Source organism: Malaya genurostris, chromosome 1 (assembly GCF_030247185.1).
Source record: "Malaya genurostris strain Urasoe2022 chromosome 1, Malgen_1.1, whole genome shotgun sequence".
Classification (NCBI taxonomy): Eukaryota; Metazoa; Arthropoda; class Insecta; order Diptera; family Culicidae; genus Malaya; species Malaya genurostris.
This window is the reverse complement of record NC_080570.1, coordinates 60,773,611-60,800,123: the sequence shown is the minus strand read 5'-3', so window position 1 is coordinate 60,800,123 and position 26,513 is coordinate 60,773,611. Positions and strand designations below refer to the sequence as shown.

At 36.2% G+C, this 26,513-nt stretch overlaps 1 protein-coding gene across 1 annotated transcript; it reads left to right on the top strand.

Moving 5' to 3' along the window:
- Window positions 1–4,885: 4,885 nt before the first annotated feature.
- LOC131440208 (sodium-coupled monocarboxylate transporter 1-like) lies at window positions 4,886–26,166 on the top strand. Its single transcript, XM_058611287.1, has 4 exons — window positions 4,886–5,253; window positions 24,111–24,475; window positions 24,541–24,851; window positions 24,914–26,166. Exons 1-4 carry the CDS (start codon window positions 5,248–5,250, stop codon window positions 26,035–26,037), a joined length of 1,806 nt encoding a protein of 601 aa, XP_058467270.1. The 5' UTR covers window positions 4,886–5,247; the 3' UTR covers window positions 26,038–26,166.
- Window positions 26,167–26,513: the final 347 nt, after the last annotated feature.

Here is a 26,513-nt window from a genome sequence, read left to right as displayed (position 1 = left end):
GGATTAAAATTGTAGTAAGCAGCTGTTTTATGAATATTCGGCTCTAGATGATGATGCATAACCGGGATATCCATACGTTGCCAGACGTTTTGGATTACGGTTTTGAAGGGAGTACGACTTTCATTGGATTCATCTCATACGGAACCAAATTGCCTACCTTTTGAGTCATTCCTATTGCTTTGAAACGTTGACAATGGTTGACTGAGCAACTTCGAGTGATTTTGCAAGCTTTTCTTGCATTAGCGATTGGTCTTGATCGACCAATTCCTCCAATTATTCATGTTTAGAAGTTGGTGGTGCTCCGGTTCCGAATACATGGGGCGCTGATCTTACAAGCCAGTTTTCGTATGTTCGAGCCCCGACCAGGTTTCTTAGTGTCAGTAGGATCGTAGTACTAGTCATGCAAAGATTCTTAACACTAAGAGTCGGCTGCGAAGTCTGTTGATACAGAAATGTCAAATTAGACGAAAGGAATGTAATGCCAAGACTTTGCTTTGCTTTAGATGCGAGTAATGAACATAACATTTTGTAACATTCGCAAGGGCCTATCGTATAATATGCTACAATCACCAAAATATAATGGTTTTACAGTGGTTATTATTACCCGCGATCGGTAAAGTAGAATGGTGTTCTTCTCTCACACAGCGGGAAGTATTGCCTAATCTGCGTATGAATGGATTGGAGTGGTTAATCTATGTGGTCGTGTGACTAATAAAGGGTGATTTTTTAAAGGCATAGGATTGGATTTGAAAATTGGAATCGATAGAACGATCAATATAATTTAATGTTTGAAGCAGAGGTGGAAATAAGCCCATTTTGCGCACGAGAATGTGAATCAAGATATCTTATTGTGAATCAAAAAACCGAACACCGTGAATAAAAAAATTAAATTAAAATTAATTTCAGTTAAATTAAACTACTTTCTAGTCCTGATAATATTGATAATTAGTGTATTTTTTACACTTGGATGAATATTGATATTATCGAGCTTAATTCGTCAAGATTCGTTCAATTAGATTAAAATGAAATGTTCGTCATCAATATCCAGTATTCAAAAATCTTTTAAATTTCAAACAACTTGTAGGTTAAATAGTAGGATGGAAGCGCATACGTTTAATTAATACAGCAAACGATTTTGAATCTGTTAGATAAAATACATAACATTCAAAATGTGGAATGAATCCCGCAGCCGAGGGAAACACGTAGAAAGTTTCCATGCAAAAATCCACACATTTGCTCTGAAAGTATCGGCTAAGATTTTATCCGGTTATCTCATTCAAAGTTTTGTTTCCGGTTGTTGCACTAAAAATGACTTTAAACGGTTTCTGCTCTGGAAAGTTCTAGTCCGGTTTAGGCGCACAAAATATTAATTCTGTTTTCGTATTCAAAACTACTTAAAGGGGACAACCCGGCGAACGACTAAAATTAGGTTAAAGCCGGCTATAAATAGACGATATAAAATAAACTTGAAGAGTTTCAACGATAAGTTGCACTTATTAGCTACTCATATAACGCTCAATCACTTTTTGAAATCTGCTATGTTTTAAACAGTGCACAGTGGGAAAAAATCCAGGAAACCCACAAAGAAATCGGGAACCATGGAAAAAGCAACAAACAAGAGTGTTTCTTATGTAAAAATTCAATGGAATGGTTTTTAATGGCCGCACGAGTTGCCATCCTACTCGTTTTACCCCAAATGCCCAGCAGTTTCAGGGTTTTCTGTAGTATTTGTTCTGTAACTTGAAAAGAAATCGAGTGCGAAATAGCTTGAATTTATGTAAAAATGTTTGGAGAATCGACTGGAATAGTGTACACTGGCCGCACGCAACGTTTTGGTGGCTATTTTACCCCATTTCCTCCATTTCATGATATCTTATTGTAAATCGTCCTTAAATCTCGGGTAAACTTATTGGAAATTTACTAAATCTAGCTTATCTTATGTAAAAAAGTCTGTAGAATCGAATGCCAGAACTTATACTGGCCGCATGCAACGTTTTGGTGGCTATTTTACCCCATTTCCTCCATTTCATGATATCTTATTGTAAATCGTCCTTAAATCTCGGGTAAACTTATTGGAAATTTACTAAATCTAGCTTATCTTGTGTAAAAAAGTCTGTAAAATCGAATGCCAGAACTTATACTGGCCGCATGAAACGTTTTGGTGGCTATTTTACCCCAATTCCTCCAATATGTGAAATTTTCATCTAAATCACCCTTAAGTATCAAGCGAACCACGTTGAAAGCATACAACAATTATCTTATATTAGATAAAAAAAAAAGTCTGGAGAATCGAATGGAAGAACCTACACTGACCACACGAAACGTTTTGATGACTATTTTACCCCATTTCCTCCATTTTATGGTATTTTATTGTAAATCGGTTTGCTTGGTAAAACTTCGTGCGGCCAGTGTAGGTTTTTCCATTCTGTTCTAGAGACTTTTTTTACATAAGATAAGCTAGATTTAGTGAACTTCCAATAAGTTTTACCAAGATTTAAGGACGATTTACAGTAAGGATCTCATGAAATGGAGGAATTGGAGTAAAATAGTCACCAAAACGTTTCGTGCGGCCAGTGTGGGTTCTTCTAATCGATTCTCCAGACATTTTACATGAAAGTAGGCTATTCCAGAATACCGCACTCGACTTCTTTTCAAGTTACAGAGCGAATGTCATAGGAAACCCAAAAACTGCTGTACATTTGGGGTAAAACTGGCAGGATTGCGATTCATGAGGCCATTGTAAACCATTCCATTGAATTTCTTGGACATTTATACATAAGAAACGCTTTAGTTTTTTGACCTATCTCGATTAGTGCTTGAGTTACAGAATTCTTTGCGGGTTTTCATAGATTTTTTCCCACTGTGCAGTGTCACACATAAGGATTTATTGATAAAAAGCTTTAAAAATAAATGTTCCCTTCATGTTTATTCACGTTAACTTTAATATGTGTATTAGACCGCAGAAATTTTTGTTGTTGTTGTTGCTCGTTTGAATCGCGATGCAAACATTTAAAATTACGGTCGTCTATACATCCAAAATGGAACATAGATTCAAAGTTTGAATGGTGTGTTTGAATTGACGTATCAAAATCCTGCACTTCTGTTACTTCTGTGTATGATATAAAAACTGAATAGGGTAATATTAATCAACTGCATAACGCGCACAAAGATTGGACTTGTTATTCTTATTATTACAATTATTATTCATCGCAGCATGTATGTTAATATTATTAGCTGTTTTTATTGATGATATTACTCCACCAAGACGGTATTGCTGAATAAATTTAAAATACATCACGACGCATGAAACTTCGATGCGACCGACGAAAAAAACTCACCCAACGAGCCCAAAATTATTGATATCGGATAATCCATATCCGATAAAATTGAGTGATAATCATATCACCAGAATGACAGCCATTCGAACTTCAACCCTGTTTAATAAACACAGAGTAGCATTAGAACGAGCCTAACTTTGTTGAAATATTGATTCCGAATCAGACAGTGATACTGATAACGATGAAGACATTTTTAAATTCTAAGTATAACCAAAATTTATCTCATCAAAAATAATTTGTTTCAAAATTCATTATAATATTTACAATGAATACGTGATATGAAAAGGTAATACTGACTATTTTTATTTACTGTGAATTAAAACATTTGCTTATTTCCACCCTTGGTTTGAAGATGATTTCATGCAAATGTTGGCCGCGGCTCTGCTTTAGATGGCCTATGCGCAAGGTCCAATTTTGGCGCACTCTCTTCAACACTTATGGTTGAATTCCATGACTCTCCATTCATGAATAAATTATAAACCAATCTGAAAAAGTTGGACAATGACACAAGACACGATTCACGTGTGATCTGTCAAAAACAGCGTTGTCATAAAGAAATCAAAGAAAATTAAGAACAATACCAGACCCTGTCAGATTGGAGTAAAATCAATCTTCAGTTCAGCAACGCCATCGTACGGCATGACATTCAACATATCATATCAATTGTATGGGTGCGCAGTGCTGCTATTTTTGCGCACATGAATTTGACATTTCTCTCCCATACTTCTATGTGCAAGATTCGATGCGGACTCGCCTGAGGGCGCCATGCTTGCAAAAAACAGGATGTTGCCAATGATTTGTTCTGGAATTGTGAGAGCTGGATATCTTGTTAATATGATTTCTTTGATTTGCTATTATTTGCTACTAATGATACTAATAATTAGTTGGTTGAGGAATTCTATAATATTTAAATGAAGTTAAGATAAGATTTCATACGAATTTCATCTCATTCTCTCTACGATATCCGTCTAACTCACTTCCTAACATCTTACATAAAGGGATATATTTTCTGTAGTCGAATAGGACGTTTTGTATGTTATGGTATATTTGATATTTGACCAAGTTTCTATTCGATGTGAATTATAAGGATTTTACATTTGTTTACTTAAATGTAATTTTATTCATTTAATAATTCTGAAAACAATTCATCACAGTTTCTGGTGTCGAAAATTGTTAAAAGTACATGTTCATTTGCTGGGGCTTCATATTGAAATGTATAGAAAATGTCGAAAGTTTTGCCAGGACAAAATGTCACAAAAATATTACATTGAAACCAGTTTTATTAGAAAAGCTATTTCTGGTCGCTTATCCCATTTCACTCGACTCAAAAGAACATCATTTCTTGAATACATAGTTTCATTGAAGTCACAACGCAGTCAGCCCATTTCACGACCATCTGGAATTGCTTTATCTTGGCGTTTATGATTGACATCCCTAGGCACATGTCGGCGATCGGTCAGCAGTCGTTTACGTCTTCACCGCAATCCACGAAACCTATATAGTACCGGGTAGCCGTTTTAATTGCTTCAGTTCCCAGTACAGTTTCGTCGCGAATTGCAGCTGGTTCGTAGAAGTGCCAGAAGCCCTGTGAACGAATTTCCACGCCACTCAATTCGTGGTTGTCTGTTGTTTGGCTTGTTAACGATAAAACACGGTGTGTAGCCACTACCGTCACGGACATTGTTTGGGTAAACATTTCGTAGATGATACACATGTTCGAACGCTTTCAGTCATCATCGGTGCGCGTATCTCTGCTGGACGCGCGGGTGATCGCAGGTTGTTTTCCCGCGTGGAGTACTCCGGGTAGTTCTTGGTGAAAGCTTGCCCGTTGTAGTTAATCGTGATTTTTCGTAGACAGAAGAAAGTGTGTTGGAGGAAGCAGGAGACGGTTTGCTGACAATAAACAAAAATGCTGGTAATTTTGGTGCTGCTAGACTGTCTGTATATATCTACGTAGCATGTTTGTTGTCCAATGCAACTACGAGGACACTCGCGTTGGGTTTTGTGGATCTGTTTAGCAAAGGCTGCAGTTTTGTTTAGAGGATTGTGTTACGACATGTGAGTGGCGGGTGACATTCGAGCACGTGTACCTTATCATCCGAGTGTGCCCAATATGTGAACAATCCACGGAGTTGTGTTACATGTGCTACAAATTTGTTGTGATGACCACCTTTGTCTGACAATCGAACGGATTGTCGACGGTTAGTCTGTTAGGAATGACGGTATTTACTTATCAATGAACCGAATACCTCGCATGTTTTGGATAGTCGCTAAATCATTTTTATCTGTGACATTTGACAGTTGGAGAGGCCTTGGGGGTGTTTTGGTTTCCCATAGAACGCCACACTGGGTCATACTGGGAAATGACTGAAATGATGTCAGTTTAGTTCAAGCATATTGTCGATTCAGAGTAATAAACTGTTTACCTGGAACTGCTCGTGTGATTAACTGGTTTGGTTGAGTTGAAGCTTGATATTGGAGTTGGGCATGGAAAAAGTTAAATATCATTCAATTGAAGTTGAAAGTTATTTTGAAAAAGAATCATTAAATTGCCAACATAACATGGCTGAGTTGGTATATTAATTTGTGTTCATTCAATCTGAGCGATGCTTTTCAATATATGTATACGAATATCAATTTATTGATGAACCGTGCAACCGAGTCATAACTGTAAACTACAAAATGTGAGATAAGTGATGTTTTGAAATAAAATGTTCCAGTTTGTCTATACTAGCATCACATGCGAAACTTTGTTACAGAACGTAGTGATAATTCAATTTGCCTCGATAAATCCAAAAACTATTTTAAGTTCACCTAGGAATGAAGTTTGTATTAGATCTTGTAAAATAATGTGTTTTTCTTTTTGTATGGATGAGAATATAGCAACCGAAGGCTCAATAATGTCTTCTTCGTTGAAGTTATTAGTTAGAGGTTTCGTTTTCCTCTGAAAATAAAGTTAATTGCAAAAACAATGCTTATTTTGAAAATCATTTTGATTAAAGTTGACTGACGTTCTGAAGTAGGGAGCGTACAATATACAGTTTTTCACAAACTACAAGCTTTATAATTTATTAAAATTAAATCATTTTCACACTTTCTTGATTAGTAGATTGATTCTGGAGCCGGAAGGTATACAACCCCTGAATTCGAACGGTTTCCTTCAATTGTGTCTAAATTTATTTCCATTATTGCAAGTCTTATCGCACTTCCACTTATTATAGATTGACAGAAGCCACAAAAAGCAAACATATGAATCAGCTAATGGCATTTTCGTTTTCTGCACTAGTATTACGACGGTGTAGGGCATAAAAGGATGTCTTGATTCGATGAATGTTTTGATTACTGCCGAATTCGAGCGAGTGCAGTCGGTACTTCACTGATGTGCATCTTTAGTGAAAAAACGTCAAAATCATGACATGAATCAATCGAAGATTATATATGAATATCCACAAACTTTTGAATAGCAGTAAATTTAGTAAATGTAAAAGATTCCATCAATATTGAATGGTGAGAAATATCCAAGTTTATTCTTCTTCAATGTGAAGCAACAATTTCTGTTTTTTGCTTTTCTTGTATAGAAAGGTTATGCAATCACTGTGGGAACCGATTTTTTAACCGAATTCGAATCAGCTCGAAAAATTGAGAAAATGTCTGTGTGTATGTTTACATCTATGTAACAAAAATATGCACTCACTTTTTCCGGAGATGGCGAAACCGATTTTCACAAACTTAGATTCTAATGAGAGGTCTTATGGTCCCATAGCCTGCTAATGAATTTCATCCTGAGCCGACTTCCGGCTCCGGAGATACAGGGTGATATGCACCAAAAATATGGAAAAAATATGGAAAAATATGCACTCACTTTTTACATGGTGGAACCGATTTTTACATACTGAGATTGAAACGAAAGGTTCTAAAATTATCTACTTACTCTGAAATTTCATCTGTATCTGACTTCCGGTTCCTCAATTACAGCTTTCAAGCCGTAAAATAAAATGACAATATAAAACCAGTACGCACTGGTACAAGCTGGCATGGAAGAAAAAAACACAATAATTTCCTTAAAATTAGGTCCAAAACTGTTTCAATTTGTAGGTCATATTTGTTGCTAGTGATACGAACAAACTTCGGCTATTCCGGTCCACGAAATTAGGTTTCGGAAGTATTGGAAATAGTGGTAAAAAACAGCAAAAATAATCTACCTTTTTGTTCTTCTAGATGGCCAAATCGATTTTCACAAACTCATATATTCGAGCGGAAAGGCTTACGGTTTCATACAAAATCCCTGAATTCGTAGTGGATAATACTTCCAGTTCCTGAACTATAGGATGTTTTGGTTCGAAAATTGTTTCTAGATTACGTTCGAACAAACTTTCCTTCATAGAACTTGTCTTTGACCCCTGTAAGGAATCGAAAAAAAGCTATTTACTAAGAATCTCGATACTGGAACCTCAGAAAGCATCATTATTATGATAATTATGATTGATTTATAAATCTTTAGGAATCCTACTTTGCTACCGTTTCGAAGTTTTGTGAAGCCTGCTCTATTGTACATCAATTGTAATTATGAGATAATTAAATCACGGGACCAGTGCGAATTTTTCAGTTTTTTTACCTCTTTTCCGTACCAAGCATTGTACCAGAATTGGATTCGGCTATAGTTAATTTGTGGCGACGCAGTAAAACATTTGAATCAAAATTTAAAAAAAATTTATAATAAACCGATGTGGATTACATTACCGATTTTTTGATCACTATTTCTGAGCCTTTCGAAACTGGAAAGCGAGATCAGTGTACAGATTGGTTTAACCTTTCTTTCCGTCTTCTAACATGCCGATTTCCGGTTTCTTGCATTGCCCTAGTGGTCCAAAGTCAACCAGTCCTAGAAATTGTTGTACAATTTCAGAAATTCATGATTAAACAGGCGGCAAAATTAGAATCAAGTTGCTTCGATTAGGATGAAACTTTGCACTCTTTATCACTATAATAAACCGTATGAACTCAAAGCAGATTATTTGAAAGGGCGGATGTATTTTTGCATTTGTAATGCAAACTGTAATTCGCATAAAAATGATGTTCAAGTAGAAGCAGTATGAAGATCGGGCACTCTAAATAAACTATACATTGAATAAAATTTTAAATAAAAATGTTTCAACAATTACAAAAAATCTACCTATTTTTAAATCCCTATAACCTGTTTGTCCATTATTTCTTCATCTAAATCTATAGTGCAATAAACTTCTTTTATTTTAAAAATAAATTTTCGAGATAATCGAATTTAATGTATGTATATCTCACAAATGGACTCTTGATTTACTCCGGGACGCCTGGACCGATTTCGGCAAACTTACACGGAGAACCCTTCGATCATAAAATTGCGATATCGCAGTTTTTGATTTTTGCGATAGTTGATTTAACTAATTTCTTCTGGATTCAACCAATATGGTTTTTGATTTGCATAAATTCAAGTAGTTGAAAAATATGTTGTGTTGAATGCTGTCAAATGCCGAAGATAGTTGAAAGCAAAACAATATTCGCAATGCAAAATCAACAACTTTTTTAGTTGAAATCTGTTCGCGTCGCTTCAAAATGTCAATGAAAACAACATCGACGGTTAAAGCGTTTGGTGAAATTGTGTCCATTCGATTTGAGATAGTTATGATTCCATAACAAGTGTTTATCTAACAGCGGTGTTGTGATAAAGTTAACCTTGTTTAAGATGAAAAAGATTTGGTGACAAATTAGAAAATGTTAATGAATGATCATCTCGTATGCGCAAAAATTTAATGCTTCAAATTCGATCATTAATTTACTTCCAGCAGACTGTTTTACTTCCAGCTGTTTGATAAAACGCTTTTTGACATGAATTTGATTTATAAAAGTAACAGGAGCGAAGGGTTTCAAACACACAGAACGCGCTACGATTGAATGGCGCGTTTGAATTGCCGACGCAAAATTCCAATTCCCAGCGGTTGATGCACCAAAGTTCATATAAATTGACTAAAATTATCAGTGCATAACTTTAATTCAACCGTTTGAAGGCATCATCTTTCAATACTCATTTTAGGTAAATTTAATAATTTCGCTAATTTACTCGCCCCTCCGGGCACTTTTGCTGATTAAAAACGTTTTTTTACATTAATCATTTCCGTTCGAATAAGAAGTATTTTTATAGAATTTAGATCTTTACTGATCTCGACTAGACATGATCATGATCATACAAAAATCAAAATCACTTCATCAATCAATCAGTTCTGATTTCGTAATGATAATTTATTCCTTTCACGGAACGACCGAAATTAGCTCTGCACCTAATTCGTATTACTGTTTTTGGATTAGTTGATTCCAATAACAAAATTTCCAAAATAACTATAAAATTAGTTAAAATTGAGAAATACTTGCTGAAAAATACTTTTATTTTTAGAGAATGTGTTTAGTTGGCGAATATCCTGGACACAAACCTGCAATATTTCAATCCAACACGAAATTCTAATTGACAACTTATTTTGTTATTAAAATCAGAAAATTTGTTTCTATTTATCTATCACCATCATTACTGAACGACAGCACAAAGAAAACAAAAATGAAATCGGTTTTATTAACAAGTTTATTAGCCAAAAACTCATGAGAAGTGTCAAAGCAAAACAATCCATTAAAAAGCTAAAAAGGACAGTCTTGTTGAAACTTCTTTCAAATTGTTTAGATGTTTTTTGCATGTGTTACGATATATCCATATATAAATTTCTAAATCGATTTGTAAAAATGACGTAAACTCTTAGTGGAAAGTGTATTTATTCAAAATGTGTGCGCATTTGAAGCGATTGTGCGTAATAATATTTTCACGCGTAACAGTGAAGAGAGTTTCGAATGTTGCATTCTAATTGTATATGTCAAATGATATTTTTTGTATCTTCCAACCTTCCGGGCTACGTCGTCCGGTGTATTACTTGTATTCGGTTTTTGTTTTCCGAGTGCTCAAAGTTTTCAGTGAGTAAGTCGATTTCGCGAAGTCGATTTCGCGAAGTCGAATGAAGAAAACAGCGATTTAGAAGAAAAATTTTCAAAAAGAGGTTTATGTTTCGTTTATGTCTTTTTCTCCAATACAACATCGTATTCATACTAGAGATGGTCGGGTATCGGGTATTTTACCCGAAACCCGACCCGTACCCGTACCCGACGGGTTTTTGGTCGGGTACGGGTAAAAATTTTTATTTTCAATCGGGTACGGGTCGGGTACGGGTAAAAAATTTTACTGCTCACTCGGGTACGGGTCGGGTACGGGTAAAAAAATTTACCGCTCACTCGGGTACGGGTCGGTTACGGGTAAATTTTTTTTTCGGATCGATTACCCGACCATTTGTACTTCACATAAATATGTTTACACGTTGACGAGATTTTTTCATTGCAAAACAGTTCTTCCGAAAAATAATCAATTTGATTCAAGGGGTTTTGACAATCGCGCCTAGGACCAGACCTGTCAACTGGCATCTTTTTCCAGAAAAAACATTTTTTTCTTCATTTAAAAAAAGATGTCATAGTTACGAGAAAAGTTATGTGAATATTTCCCGCCCTACTTTGTTTATAACATATTTAATAAGACATACTGCCTTAGCTCTATGATGTTGCGGTCGGAATCTACTTTTCACGTAGGTTTTAATAGACTGCCATTTTAAAACTGTTTAATGCACAATTCAGTAAAAATTATTTCATTAATATACTGCCCATACTCGCATGTCAGTCTCATATCGATTTTCGCCAATTTTGAGTTAGCTTGAGGAATGGAGTCTTTCCTCAATATACTCTCAGAAATTGCAATGAAAGTTGATGGTTTGTTCAGTAAAATATAAAAAAATATCAACTCATTTCTGTGTCCCATATGCTAAAGTATCCGCATATCAGTCCCATTCAGTGCAAAATTTCAATAATTTCATTTGTTGCAATATTGGAACAGCAAAGGTGTATTACCGATATTTCATGTAATAATACCAAGATTTAGCATTAGGGAGCAAAGCAAAGTCTTGGCATTACATTCCTTTCGTGGAGTTTGGCCTTTCTGTTTCAACAGACTTCGCAGCCGATTCTTAGCGTACAGAATCATTGCATGGCTAGTACTATGGATCCTACTGACACTAAGAATCCTTCCAGGTCGGGGCTCGAACATACCACAGCTGGCTTGTAAGACCAGCGTCCTATGCATTGCATTAGGGAGCACAATAAATAAAAAAATTCGGAAATAATCTTTTGATCGCCTTTTTCTCAACATGCCGATTTCCCATAAGGGGACTGATATGCAAGTATGGACAGTATACAAAATGTAGTGTAGTACTTATATCACATTCAGATACCAGAAAACTGTTATTTTAAATATTGGTTGGAGATTTTCAAAATTTTCATAAAAAATCATTAGGATTCTTACCATAAAAACATGAACATTTATTTTAGAAAATCTTCATAGAAGTTCTTCTTATTCTGCACTTCTGGGTGGTGTCACCTCACTTGAATTGACACCGATTGATGGCACAGCAAGTTGGGCTATATTGTTAGTTAATTTTCGTTTCTTTTCACTGGACTACAAGTGAAAATCTCGATGCGTGACAACGTGGAGTCGCAAAAGTAAGGGTGAAAATCTTTTCTCGCGAAATACTCAAATTTTCACCGTGTTCACTCGTTGAGGGTTCCACCGGTTCAATGGCTGTAAAAACCACCAGCTACCTATAACATCGTGGGTGTGGGTTTGTGAGGCTTACAAAACGGGCATAGTTGACAGATTAATTTAAATCAAAATCATAATTCATTTTGCTTTGTAGTAAAAAATTGTAACCAAGAAAATTTCCTACGCATGTTCAAACTACTTACACTTGAAGGACTCACTGTTCACCATGTTCAAAATTGAATTTTTCACACCGGGAATACACGTACATTGTTTGATTCTTTGGTCAATTCACGTAAACGAACTGATAACACACTATTCATTTTAGGGGATGTTCGCATAACATTCATTTTCGTCACGTATAATATTCAATTTGACATTTGGAACTATTTTACGTGATTTTTCAAGTGATTCGAATGTGAATTTTTATTTGTGTGTCAAGATAACAAGCACGCTTACTTGTGGTTCTGAAGAATTGGATCAAAAGTCGCACTGTTTCGTAAAAACCATACCTACCCAAAATTGAATACAACGGGTATTACGACATTTTGGGTAAATATGCTTCTCGAAAAATTTGAGTTGATATTACCCCCTTTTGTTGACATTTGTAAATGAGTATAAAGTACCAAAGACATTGGAAATCTACAGGGTCCGCCATCTAACATTTATTTTTGAACTAGCGGTTATTTCGACATTGGTAACCTCAATGTCACTTCTGATTTGACAGAAACTTAGTTGTATCCTTCCGCTGAACGAAAATGGTTGTGTATACGCTTGAGGACCGCGTGAAAATAGTGCAGTTTTACTTTCAAAATCATGGTAATGTTGCGGAATGTGTGCAAAAAAATCATCTTCTCGGATGAGGTACATTTTCATCTCGGCGGGTATGTTAATAAGCAAAATTGTCGCATCTGGGGACGGAAAACCCGCACGTCATCATTGAGAAGCCGATCTCAGAGAGTGACGGTTTGGTGCGGATTTTCGTCTGGCGGCATCATTGGGCCTTTTTTCTTAGAAAATGAGACAGGAGCCGCCGCCACGGTCAATGGCGAGCGGTACCGCGCCATCATTAGCGATTGGTTCTTCCCGTTACTTGAAGAGGAAGACTTGGACACCTTTTGGTTCCAACAAGACGGCGCTCCGTGCCACACAGCCAACGCTACGATCGATCATCTGTGCACAGTCTTCGAAGATCGAATTATCAGCCGAAATTCGGATGTCGTTTGGCCGCCTCGGAGCTGGGATTTGACACCGTTAGACTATTATCTTTGAGCGGCTGTCAAAGATAAGTGTTATGTGGACAAGCCAGAGAAAATTCAAGCCTTGAAGGATAACATTCGTGCATCCATAGCTGAAATAAAGCTGCATACAATCGAAAATGTATTAAAAAGCTGGACCGACCGTATGGCGTACTGCAAGGCCAGCCGAGGCAGCCATTTGAATGAAATTATATTCCACAATTACCCGGAAGGGTTGTACATTAACATGAAAAAATAAATTTTGAATTCGAATGAGCCGTTTGTTTTTTTTGCATTTTTAAAAAAAAGTTACATTACATTATTCATGCTTCACAGTGTATTGATATGTTTAAAAGTAAAGAAGCATTTTAATGTATTTTTCTTACCAACTAGAGCCTGATACGGCTCGATATCTAAAACACTTTATTTTTTCCATACTGAATTTTGGTAAAATTTTTACTACTCATTCGGGTCGGGTACGGGTACAGGTAATTTTTTATCGGGTACGGGTCGGGTACGGGTAAAATTTTTTTATTTTTTATCGGGTACGGGTCGGGTACGGGTAATTTTTTTTTATTATTGATCGGGTACGGGTCGGGTACGGGTAATTTTTTAAATTTTTAATCGGGTACGGGTCGGGTACGGGTAAATTTTTTTGCTGATCACTCGGGTACGGGTCGGGTTCGGGTATAAGAATTTCTATACCCGACCATCTCTAATTCATACCAGCCAATATAGAAAAGACAATCGCGACTGAATTTTTTCGATAGTAGTGTGCCATCTAGTGGCTAGTAGCCATTACGGTGTTAACATTTTCTCGGTGACAGAGCGCCATATAGCTGCAAATTGCAGAAGCCAATTCAACCATTTATGTTGATTGAAAACAACGTTTTATTTCTCTAATTCAACTAAAAAATTAGTTGAATGGATATGAAGTGTGCCTTAGCTAAGAAATGACAACACGTTTAATTGGTGAATTCACCTACAAAAATAGCCATTTCAACAAATAATTCATTATAATTAAGGGAATTAGAATTAAAAAATCTAAATTAGCAAAAGTAAGATTTTTTTAGTTGTCTCAAAAAATAACTAACTAAAATCAGAAAATCAACTAATTTTTTCACCAAACTGCTGATTTCGGTCTTTCCGTGTGGTTAAGATCACTTGAAATCTGCAGTGATCGGTGGTTTTTCCAGCCATAATGATATTACATGTCAATATAAAATTCTGTTTATATTTTAACAACGATATTTATTTCATGAATCTCAACATACCGAACTTATTTCAAATAGATCATGACGTGTATCAGTAAGTATATTATGATTATTTTCGCAAATCAATAACATTGTTCGAGTTGATTTATTTTTCAACTAACAGAATTTTGTTTCAATAACAACACCAGTTAAGGTAACAGAGGTATTTTGGCCCACTTTAGGATTGATTTTATTTTGACCCACTTTGTAAAAATATCCACTAGGTAGGTAGTTTAATGTGATTAGCGTCAAAATGATGCAACATGGGTTATATAACATCGATTAAATCCATAAAATTTGTTAAGTGGGCCAAAATATATGAACTGGCCAAAATACCTCTGTTACCCTATTTCAACTAAAATATTTGTTGAAATTGAAAGGTATGTGTCCTCACTAATTGACATCATTTTTTTTTTCAAACAACTGTTAGTTTGTTTCAATTAATTGTTTCAACCATCGTTTCCGCTAATCGAAAAACAAAAATGACAGTTTAGTTAAAACAACAATCGATTAGTTGTACCAAATTTGAGGCAATCGAATTCAGAAAATCAACTAATATGCTGGTTGAAATGGGATCGCGGGTGGTTCCGTGTACATTCAAATAAATGGTATCGTAGTTAGTTCCATAGCTTGTAATTGGAGTTTTATCAGGCTCCGAGCTCCGGTTCTGGAGTAGAAATGAAAATAACTGTATTCAATTTACTCATTGACCGCTCCACAGATTTCAATTAACGTAGCTATTGATCAAAGTTATTATAGTCTCATAGCCTGTTATTAAACTTAGTCAATATCCAATTTCCGGTTCCGGAGTAATGGGAAAATGTGTGATAATATTAAAAAATGTATACAAACAGTTGCTTATCGAAGAAAATTTGCACCCGGGCCAAAACTAAGTTTAGTGAGCAGTGAGTCTCATAACCTGTTATTAAACTTAGTCAATATCCAATTTCCGGTTCCGGAGTAATGGGTAAATGTGTAGTAATATTAAAAAATGTATACAAACAGTTGCTTATAGAAGAAAATTTGCACCCGGGCCAAAACTAAGTTTAGTGAGCTAAAAATTAAAATTTTCTCAACTTTATCTCTGAAATTAGGTAAGAAAAAATAGTCCGAAGAGGATTGATTTGACTCTCTGCCCCCTAAAGAACGTTGCACCCGGGTGAGTGCCTTCTTCGCCACCCTTAGATACGCCACTGTAACAATATTATCGTTCTCAGAGACCGCTGAACCATTTTTCATAGGCTTAAATTCAAATGAAAGATTTCATAGCTTAACAGCCTGCTATGAAATTTTATCCGAAATAGCGAGGTAAAATGTGTATAAAAAGTGAACGAGATTTTCTAAAAAACCGCTCAATCGATTATCGTAAGCCTAGATTGATATAAAAACCGCGAAGTTCCATAGTGTACTATTGAATTAGGTCCGGATACGACTTCCCTGCTGTTGTAACGAGGTAAGATGTGTAATATAATTGAACAAAGTACATTCGATTTTCTCGTGAACTGCTGCAACAATGTCTGCTGCAAATGTCTTATGGTCCCACAGCCTGCTATTGAATTTTGTCTGGGTCCGTCTGTCGGGTCAGGATTAACAGGGTAAAATGCGCGGTGCACTCGATTTTCTCTGACACGGCTGAATCTATTTTTGCAACTTTTAATTAAAATATCACACATTTCACAGTCATCTTGCTATGACATTTTATCCGGATTTTCGCATATTCAAATGAATGGGGGTTATGGTCCCGTAGCGTGAAAATTAACTAGATCAGACCGACGGTTTCCTATTGACAAGATAAAATGAGAAAAAGTTCTCTCAATTTTCTCGGTTACCGCATATCACAACGTGAGGTCTTATGGTCACATTACCGACTATAAAATTTTATCAGGATCAGCATTTCGATTCTTGGAACATGAGGTGAAGAGTGTTGAAAAAGGCGGGAGAGTAATGTCAGAGGCCTAACTGGATGACGTGAATACGAATAAAACTGACGTGCTTTTTCCACATATCCGAATATCGATAATCGCACGTACTAGTTGATTGTGTGAATTTGGCAAACTTTCAATACTTCATTAATTTAACTGAACATTAATAAGGCAAAACACACGAGAGCAAAAAAAATTACAGGTGTAGGAGACAAGACCGATTAAATCAAATTCATTCATAAATTGAATATCCACAACAAATCGTTTTTAGCTATCCAGTCTGTCTAAATTTAAGTTAATAATTAATACAGGAATTAATATAACATTAGTTTCAATAACTTTCTTATCAATCATTTGATTTTTCTTTGTATTTTATTATAGTAAAACATTTGAAGAATATTTTGTCAAATTTTTAAGCTAATCGAAAAAAAACGTGCTTAATCCACCTATCAGTGAGATGATACCTTTTTTTTATCAATCCGCATGTGTTTTTTTCATGAATATTCTTCGGTTTTCATGACATTATTTTAATGACCGTCGTTTTAAGCTGCAATTTGACATTTTAATCACTCATTACTCTATCTAAAAAGGTTACAATCGATTAAACTTTTCATGATATGTCGAAGTGAGTTCCACTTTCAGAACAAATTGGCTCAAATGGCTTGTAATTGGAGTTTTATCAGGCTCCGAGCTCCGGTTCTGGAGTAGAAATGAAAATAACTGTATTCAATTTACTCATTGACCGCTCCACAGATTTCAATTAACGTAGCTATTGATCAAAGTTATTATAGTCTCATAGCCTGTTATTAAACTTAGTCAATATCCAATTTCCGGTTCCGGAGTAATGGGAAAATGTGTGATAATATTAAAAAATGTATACAAACAGTTGCTTATCGAAGAAAATTTGCACCCGGGCCAAAACTAAGTTTAGTGAGCAGTGAGTCTCATAACCTGTTATTAAACTTAGTCAATATCCAATTTCCGGTTCCGGAGTAATGGGTAAATGTGTAGTAATATTAAAAAATGTATACAAACAGTTGCTTATAGAAGAAAATTTGCACCCGGGCCAAAACTAAGTTTAGTGAGCTAAAAATTAAAATTTTCTCAACTTTATCTCTGAAATTAGGTAAGAAAAAATAGTCCGAAGAGGATTGATTTGACTCTCTGCCCCCTAAAGAACGTTGCACCCGGGTGAGTGCCTTCTTCGCCACCCTTAGATACGCCACTGTAACAATATTATCGTTCTCAGAGACCGCTGAACCATTTTTCATAGGCTTAAATTCAAATGAAAGATTTCATAGCTTAACAGCCTGCTATGAAATTTTATCCGAAATAGCGAGGTAAAATGTGTATAAAAAGTGAACGAGATTTTCTAAAAAACCGCTCAACCGATTATCGTAAGCCTAGATTGATATAAAAACCGCGAAGTTCCATAGTGTACTATTGAATTAGGTCCGGATACGACTTCCCTGCTGTTGTAACGAGGTAAGATGTGTAATATAATTGAACAAAGTACATTCGATTTTCTCGTGAACTGCTGCAACAATGTCTGCTGCAAATGTCTTATGGTCCCACAGCCTGCTATTGAATTTTGTCTGGGTCCGTCTGTCGGGTCAGGATTAACAGGGTAAAATGCGCGGTGCACTCGATTTTCTCTGACACGGCTGAATCTATTTTTGCAACTTTTAATTAAAATATCACACATTTCACAGTCATCTTGCTATGACATTTTATCCGGATTTTCGCATATTCAAATGAATGGGGGTTATGGTCCCGTAGCGTGAAAATTAACTAGATCAGACCGACGGTTTCCTATTGACAAGATAAAATGAGAAAAAGTTCTCTCAATTTTCTCGGTTACCGCATATCACAACGTGAGGTCTTATGGTCACATTACCGACTATAAAATTTTATCAGGATCAGCATTTCGATTCTTGGAACATGAGGTGAAGAGTGTTGAAAAAGGCGGGAGAGTAATGTTAGAGGCCTAACTGGATGACGTGAATACGAATAAAACTGACGTGCTTTTTCCACATATCCGAATATCGATAATCGCACGTACTAGTTGATTGTGTGAATTTGGCAAACTTTCAATACTTCATTAATTTAACTGAACATTAATAAGGCAAAACACACGAGAGCAAAAAAAATTACAGGTGTAGGAGACAAGACCGATTAAATCAAATTCATTCATAAATTGAATATCCACAACAAATCGTTTTTAGCTATCCAGTCTGTCTAAATTTAAGTTAATAATTAATACAGGAATTAATATAACATTAGTTTCAATAACTTTCTTATCAATCATTTGATTTTTCTTTGTATTTTATTATAGTAAAACATTTGAAGAATATTTTGTCAAATTTTTAAGCTAATCGAAAAAAAACGTGCTTAATCCACCTATCAGTGAGATGATACCTTTTTTTTATCAATCCGCATGTGTTTTTTTCATGAATATTCTTCGGTTTTCATGACATTATTTTAATGACCGTCGTTTTAAGCTGCAATTTGACATTTTAATCACTCATTACTCTATCTAAAAAGGTTACAATCGATTAAACTTTTCATGATATGTCGAAGTGAGTTCCACTTTCAGAACAAATTGGCTCAAATGGCTTGTAATTGGAGTTTTATCAGGCTCCGAGCTCCGGTTCTGGAGTAGAAATGAAAATAACTGTATTCAATTTACTCATTGACCGCTCCACAGATTTCAATTAACGTAGCTATTGATCAAAGTTATTATAGTCTCATAGCCTGTTATTAAACTTAGTCAATATCCAATTTCCGGTTCCGGAGTAATGGGAAAATGTGTGATAATATTAAAAAATGTATACAAACAGTTGCTTATCGAAGAAAATTTGCACCCGGGCCAAAACTAAGTTTAGTGAGCAGTGAGTCTCATAACCTGTTATTAAACTTAGTCAATATCCAATTTCCGGTTCCGGAGTAATGGGTAAATGTGTAGTAATATTAAAAAATGTATACAAACAGTTGCTTATAGAAGAAAATTTGCACCCGGGCCAAAACTAAGTTTAGTGAGCTAAAAATTAAAATTTTCTCAACTTTATCTCTGAAATTAGGTAAGAAAAAATAGTCCGAAGAGGATTGATTTGACTCTCTGCCCCCTAAAGAACGTTGCACCCGGGTGAGTGCCTTCTTCGCCACCCTTAGATACGCCACTGTAACAATATTATCGTTCTCAGAGACCGCTGAACCATTTTTCATAGGCTTAAATTCAAATGAAAGATTTCATAGCTTAACAGCCTGCTATGAAATTTTATCCGAAATAGCGAGGTAAAATGTGTATAAAAAGTGAACGAGATTTTCTAAAAAACCGCTCAACCGATTATCGTAAGCCTAGATTGATATAAAAACCGCGAAGTTCCATAGTGTACTATTGAATTAGGTCCGGATACGACTTCCCTGCTGTTGTAACGAGGTAAGATGTGTAATATAATTGAACAAAGTACATTCGATTTTCTCGTGAACTGCTGCAACAATGTCTGCTGCAAATGTCTTATGGTCCCACAGCCTGCTATTGAATTTTGTCTGGGTCCGTCTGTCGGGTCAGGATTAACAGGGTAAAATGCGCGGTGCACTCGATTTTCTCTGACACGGCTGAATCTATTTTTGCAACTTTTAATTAAAATATCACACATTTCACAGTCATCTTGCTATGACATTTTATCCGGATTTTCGCATATTCAAATGAATGGGGGTTATGGTCCCGTAGCGTGAAAATTAACTAGATCAGACCGACGGTTTCCTATTGACAAGATAAAATGAGAAAAAGTTCTCTCAATTTTCTCGGTTACCGCATATCACAACGTGAGGTCTTATGGTCACATTACCGACTATAAAATTTTATCAGGATCAGCATTTCGATTCTTGGAACATGAGGTGAAGAGTGTTGAAAAAGGCGGGAGAGTAATGTCAGAGGCCTAACTGGATGACGTGAATACGAATAAAACTGACGTGCTTTTTCCACATATCCGAATATCGATAATCGCACGTACTAGTTGATTGTGTGAATTTGGCAAACTTTCAATACTTCATTAATTTAACTGAACATTAATAAGGCAAAACACACGAGAGCAAAAAAAATTACAGGTGTAGGAGACAAGACCGATTAAATCAAATTCATTCATAAATTGAATATCCACAACAAATCGTTTTTAGCTATCCAGTCTGTCTAAATTTAAGTTAATAATTAATACAGGAATTAATATAACATTAGTTTCAATAACTTTCTTATCAATCATTTGATTTTTCTTTGTATTTTATTATAGTAAAACATTTGAAGAATATTTTGTCAAATTTTTAAGCTAATCGAAAAAAACGTGCTTAATCCACCTATCAGTGAGATGATACCTTTTTTTTATCAATCCGCATGTGTTTTTTTCATGAATATTCTTCGGTTTTCATGACATTATTTTAATGACCGTCGTTTTAAGCTGCAATTTGACATTTTAATCACTCATTACTCTATCTAAAAAGGTTACAATCGATTAAACTTTTCATGATATGTCGAAATGAGTTCCACTTTAGAATTTACGGTAATTTAAGGTACTTCCAGAGCCGGTATTCAGGAACCAGCATAAACCAAACCGATTCGTATGGCCATATGACGAATAAATTGCAATAGTTTTGAGTCCAACTTTCAAGCTTTTCGGAATTATCATCTTCTATATCGGTTTGAATTTTAAAAATTCATCCTCCTGTAATTCCAGAATCGGAAGTCAGCATTGAATAAAATTAATTAATTTTGTGTGGGACTATAAGTTTATTTTAATTTGAATTTTTGTTTCTGAAATTCGATTTGGCTTTATTTGAGAAAACGATTGAGCTGATTAGTTTACATTTGTTTCAATATGTTTGAAAATCAGTACAGACATCTTTGAGAAATCGTAGTACGAGTTAAATTGTTGGGTGCCTTCCGAATCGAAAACTGAATACCACTAAAACTGAAATAAGTTTATTTGGTTGTCGACTATTCAAATCAGCAAATCTTAGATGATTCTTAGATATCATTTGAATCTTAGATCGGTTCAGCCATCTACGAGGAAAATAAGTTACACAATTTTGATTTCGTTTCACATATCATCCTGTAGTTCCGGAACCAGAAGTCGGATCCAAACATAATTCAGGAACCTTGTTTAGGAGCATACGAATTTTCATATGAATCTGAGTTTGTAGAAAACGGTTGAGTCATCTTCGAAAATAAGGTAAAAAATTGAGTGAAATTATTTGTCACATACGCATTTGCTGATCTCGACGAACTGATTCAAATGGTATATGGGTGTTTTGTTCTTCCAGCATTTATTGCTGTAAGCAGTTTAAATCAATATAATTATGAAATTGTTCAGAATTCGGAAGTACTGCCATCTTTCCAATATGTCATATTCGAACGATTATGTTGCCAAAAACGAACCGTGCTAAAATTGGTCCGAGGCAAAATGTCATGAAAAATAATGCTGTTTACAGTCTTTTAGGTACTTAGAAACTATTGTATGTAACAGTATAAAAAATCGTGTTTTACGTTGCTCCCAAGCCTTTCTTTGCCATACAGCGCTCAGAACTTCTACTGCTGGAATATGGGGGAAAAGTCGCTTACACAAAAAATTCGATATCTCCGTTAAAAATGGACGGATTTCAACAATCTATGGCTTGTTGGATAGCTATTACCGTGCGGAATCTAAGTCTGAAAACATATTCTGTTTTCAAGGTCAATTGTGACAGATACTGTCAAAAAACTGAAAATTTTGACATAAAACTTCGTATAACTCAAAAAGTAAACATCCGATCTCAAAACCATTCAATAGCGTTCTGAGTGACGGAGAGACCTTTCATTTGCGACTAGTTTGATCAAAATCGGTCCAGCCATCTCTGAGATCTCGACCTCTTAGTTGACAACACACATACAGACACACACACACCCACACACACACACACAGACATTTGCTCAGTTCGTCGAGCTGAATCGATTGGTATATGACATTCGGCTCTCCGGGCCTCGGAAAATTTTTCGAAAGTTTGAGCGAATTCTATATCTATTTTTTATATATATAAAAAAAGGTAAAAACTCTGAAAGTTATGGGCCTTTATCGTTTCTTATCTCATACTGTGAAGAGACAAGAGATGGGTACAAATACCCCAAACCCAACCCGTGTCTGAACCCGAACACGACCGGTAGTGTTCGGGTTCGGGTACAGAAAAACATAAATTTGTCTGGCTCGGGTCGGATACGGGTGCTTTTTTATTTTCAACGGGTATGAGTCGGGTTCGAGTTTCGAGTTTCTTTTTCAGATTTCGGGACTTTCTTCGGGTTCGGGTAGAGAAGAGTAATTTTAATTTTTTGTCGAGTACGCGTCGGGTTTGGACGAAAAATTAATTTTCTGTTCGGGTCAAGTACGGGTTTTTTTATTATCGTTCAGGTATGGGTCGAGTTCGGGTTTGAAAAAATGCTTACCCGACCATCTCTAGTGCACAGACCCAGGAGTTCTAAAGCAAAGTCTTGGCATTACATTCGTTTTGTGAAATTTGGACTTTCTGTTTCAACAGACTTCGCAGCTGATTTATAGCGTACAGGACCATAGCATGACTAGTACTACGATCTACGATACTAAGAATTCTTGAAGGGCGGGACTCGAACATACGACCACTGGCTTGTAAGACCAGCGCCCTACTCAGCCCCAACGTTTTCCTTTTCGTTTTTTGTTACTTTTGGGGAGGTTTCATAGCTATAAATTTCGAATTTAAACAACCACCAAATATCAAAAAAATTGAAAAATGTCAAATAAAAACGTCGAAATCAAGAAAATCATTTACTACAAATATGTTACTTGTTTTTTTTTTACTTCTGGTAATTTTGATGATTCCAAAAACGCGTCCTCGAAAATACTTTTTTACTGACTTATTTCTCAATATATTTCTACAAAAAAAACAAAATGTCGCTCGAATGATGCTTTTTATTATGCACAACATTTGAATTCATTTTTTTAACGAATTTAACAACATTTGAATTCATTTTTTTAAAACTTGCAAAAATGGTGCCCGTTAGATTGCCTTAAACAACATGCATAAGTTTATTTCCTTCATATTAGTCAGATAAAAATACGGATGGCTTATAACCATACTTAGTTAGTGTCTGTTTTACAAGCGTGCAAAACATATCGTAAGCCCACGGCACTCAATCACTGAAAATGTTCCGTAGTTCTATGTGTCGGTTTCACACTGTACGCATTGTGCGATGATTCGTTCAATTCATGCTGCTGAAAATTTTGCACGAAAATTTTTTGGAAAGGCGCATCATAGTAAAGTAAGACGTCAAACGAATGTAGGAAACACGTTCCAGAATAATGTGTCATACTTTTGTGTCTTTCTTTGAATTAATGTTAGTTCATATCAACATACCTGTTCCGAAAAGAATCACAAAATTATGTTTTTTTTTAATTTACACTATCAATTTATCATCTAACATCCGGAGAGTATCAGTTTGATTTCGACGGCGATAGGCGATAGTAGGAACCTCGAATTGTTATGGCGTATTTGTCACACATCCTACCCGTAGTAGCATGATCGCTATAGGGCTTCACCGCGGTTGTGCATTCCGAAGACAATAGACCTTTCATATTTTATCAATTTAGATTGATTATTCGTAGAAACCTGATGTGTAACAACAATTGATTAGCTATCATTTCCATTTCCAGCAACGGCAACTGGAAGAGCCGACAGTCAACAATCTCTGGAACTATCTGGTGTTTGTGGCATTCGTGGTGGTCTCGGCATTGATTCCGATTCGTAAGCGACTATGCAGCCGAAAGGTGAAAACGAAGGAGGATTACGTGTTCGGGGCGGGCCACATCTCGATGCTGGCGATGATGCTCTCCATAACGCGTGGTACGCTGGGTGTCATTTCGGTGCTTGGATACCCGAGCGAATTTTTCTACCGGGGAACTGCGATGTGGGAAACGTTGTACGGGATAATCACCGCGTATCCGATAGTGTGTTTCGTCTTCATTCCAGTGTATTTCGATCTCGGGATAACCTCCGTTTATCAGTACTTGGAACTAAGGTTTGAAGCTCTGGTCGTAGTCCGTCATTGATTTTGACTTAACGTGAACATTCATTTCTTTGTAGGTTCAATAGTCGGCTGGTGCGTTGTCTTGCCTCGGGAACTTACATTATGCGTTCGTTGCTCAGTCTGGGAATTACAATCTACACCCCGACGGTGGCACTGAACACTATCATTGGAGTACCATATTGGGTTTCTCTTCTGTGCATCACCTGCATCAGTATTTTCTTCAACGCTCTCGGAGGAATGAAAGCCGCTGTAGCCGCGGACGTTATTCAAAGCCTTAGCATGACTGCAATGCTAGTCGGCATCGTGATATATTGTACCATTGAAAGTGGTGGAGTTACGAGGATTTATGAGATTGGCAAAGAAAATGGTTAGTATTTTCTGTTATGGATTGACATATGATTATGATATATTATTTTTCACCATTTCCAGGACGAATGAATTTTTTCAACTTTGCGGCTGATCTACATTTGAGGGTTACGACGACGTCTGCATGGTTGGGCGAATTGTTTATGTCATTGAGTCTGTTGGGCTGCCAGCAGAACTTCGTGCAGCGCTACTTGAGTATGCCAACTTTCTGTAAGATTAAAAGAACTATGTTGGTCAACGTTCCGCTAGTGGCCGCTCTGTTCACCCTACCGTGGCTCGTCGGGATGGGTATTTTTGCTGTGTACCATAATTGTGATCCGTTGAAAGCCGGATTGATTGAAAAGATGGATCAAATTCTACCCTATTTCATAGTGGACTTTTTTGCCAATGTGCCAGGAGTGTGGGGACTGTTCGTTGGAACTCTTTTCAATGGAGCATTGACGTTCAACATTTCTACCTTAAACTCTCTTGCAACGGTGACATGGGAAGATTTTCTTTCGATACTGCCTAGTATGAGAAAGAAAAGCGACAGCTTTCAGTTAACTGTGATAAAGATTGTGGGTTCAGTGTATGCCATCATTATAATGGGCGTTGGTTTTCTGGTTGGACTTCTTTCGGGAGTAATAGAATCAACAGTGTTGGTACTGTCGGCGACCTCGGGACCTTTGCTGGGAGTATTCATCTTGGCAATGTTTGTTCCCTTTGCCAACTGGAAGGGAGCTGCACTGGGAATGATCGTCTCTCACGCTGTTACGATGTGGATCGTTGCCGGTCGAATGATGTATGTGGAGTACAGTGACTCGTTACTGTCAACCTCAGTCGAAGGTTGTGTTTCTCAGATGCATCCAGATTTCAACGAGACAGAAAACTTGTTGACAGCAATCAGTCAAAACTCTTCGTTGCTGGAGGAATCCATTCTGTATCGATTATATTCTGTTTCGTACATGTATTACGGAGTATTTGGAACCTTACTGACAGTGTCCATAGGAATAGTGTTTAGTTTAGCAACCTGGAGTAAATTAGACGCTTATAACACTAAAATGCTGCATCCAGCAGTTCGGTGGATTCATTCCCGATCACCTTTCGGTGGTAAAAGATTCGGGTCTTTTGATTTGAACAAAAATGAAAAGCCTCGACTGGCTCCCGTAGAGAATGTGATATCGAAGGGAATTTTGACGAACAGTTGATGTATTTCTTAATTTAAGTGACATGACAAAGATTAGTTTTATTTTATTGTAAATACAGTATTCTTATGTGTAATTAAATTTTAGATCAGGAAAATCAACAAATAATAAACAAATGAGGTTGTAATTAGATTAATTGGGTTTTGCGATCGATTGCATAAATCAGAAATAAACATTTCGAAAATATTTTGTTTTGTTCATTTAATTTTATATACCCAACTTGAATTAGTATCCAAAAAGTTACAAAAGACGTAATAAAGGTTTAAAAATAGAAAATTACCGGTCGCGGTTTTTGTTTAATATTTTTGCCTTTCTCATATAGAAAGGTTATGCAATCACTTGAAAAACCGACTAGTGAAAATTGGCCCGGAGGGCCAAGTGTTATATACCATTCGACTCAGTTCATCGAGCTGAGCAATGTCTGTGTGTGTGTGTATGTATGTGTGTGTGTGTATGTGTCAAATAATCTCACTAGGATT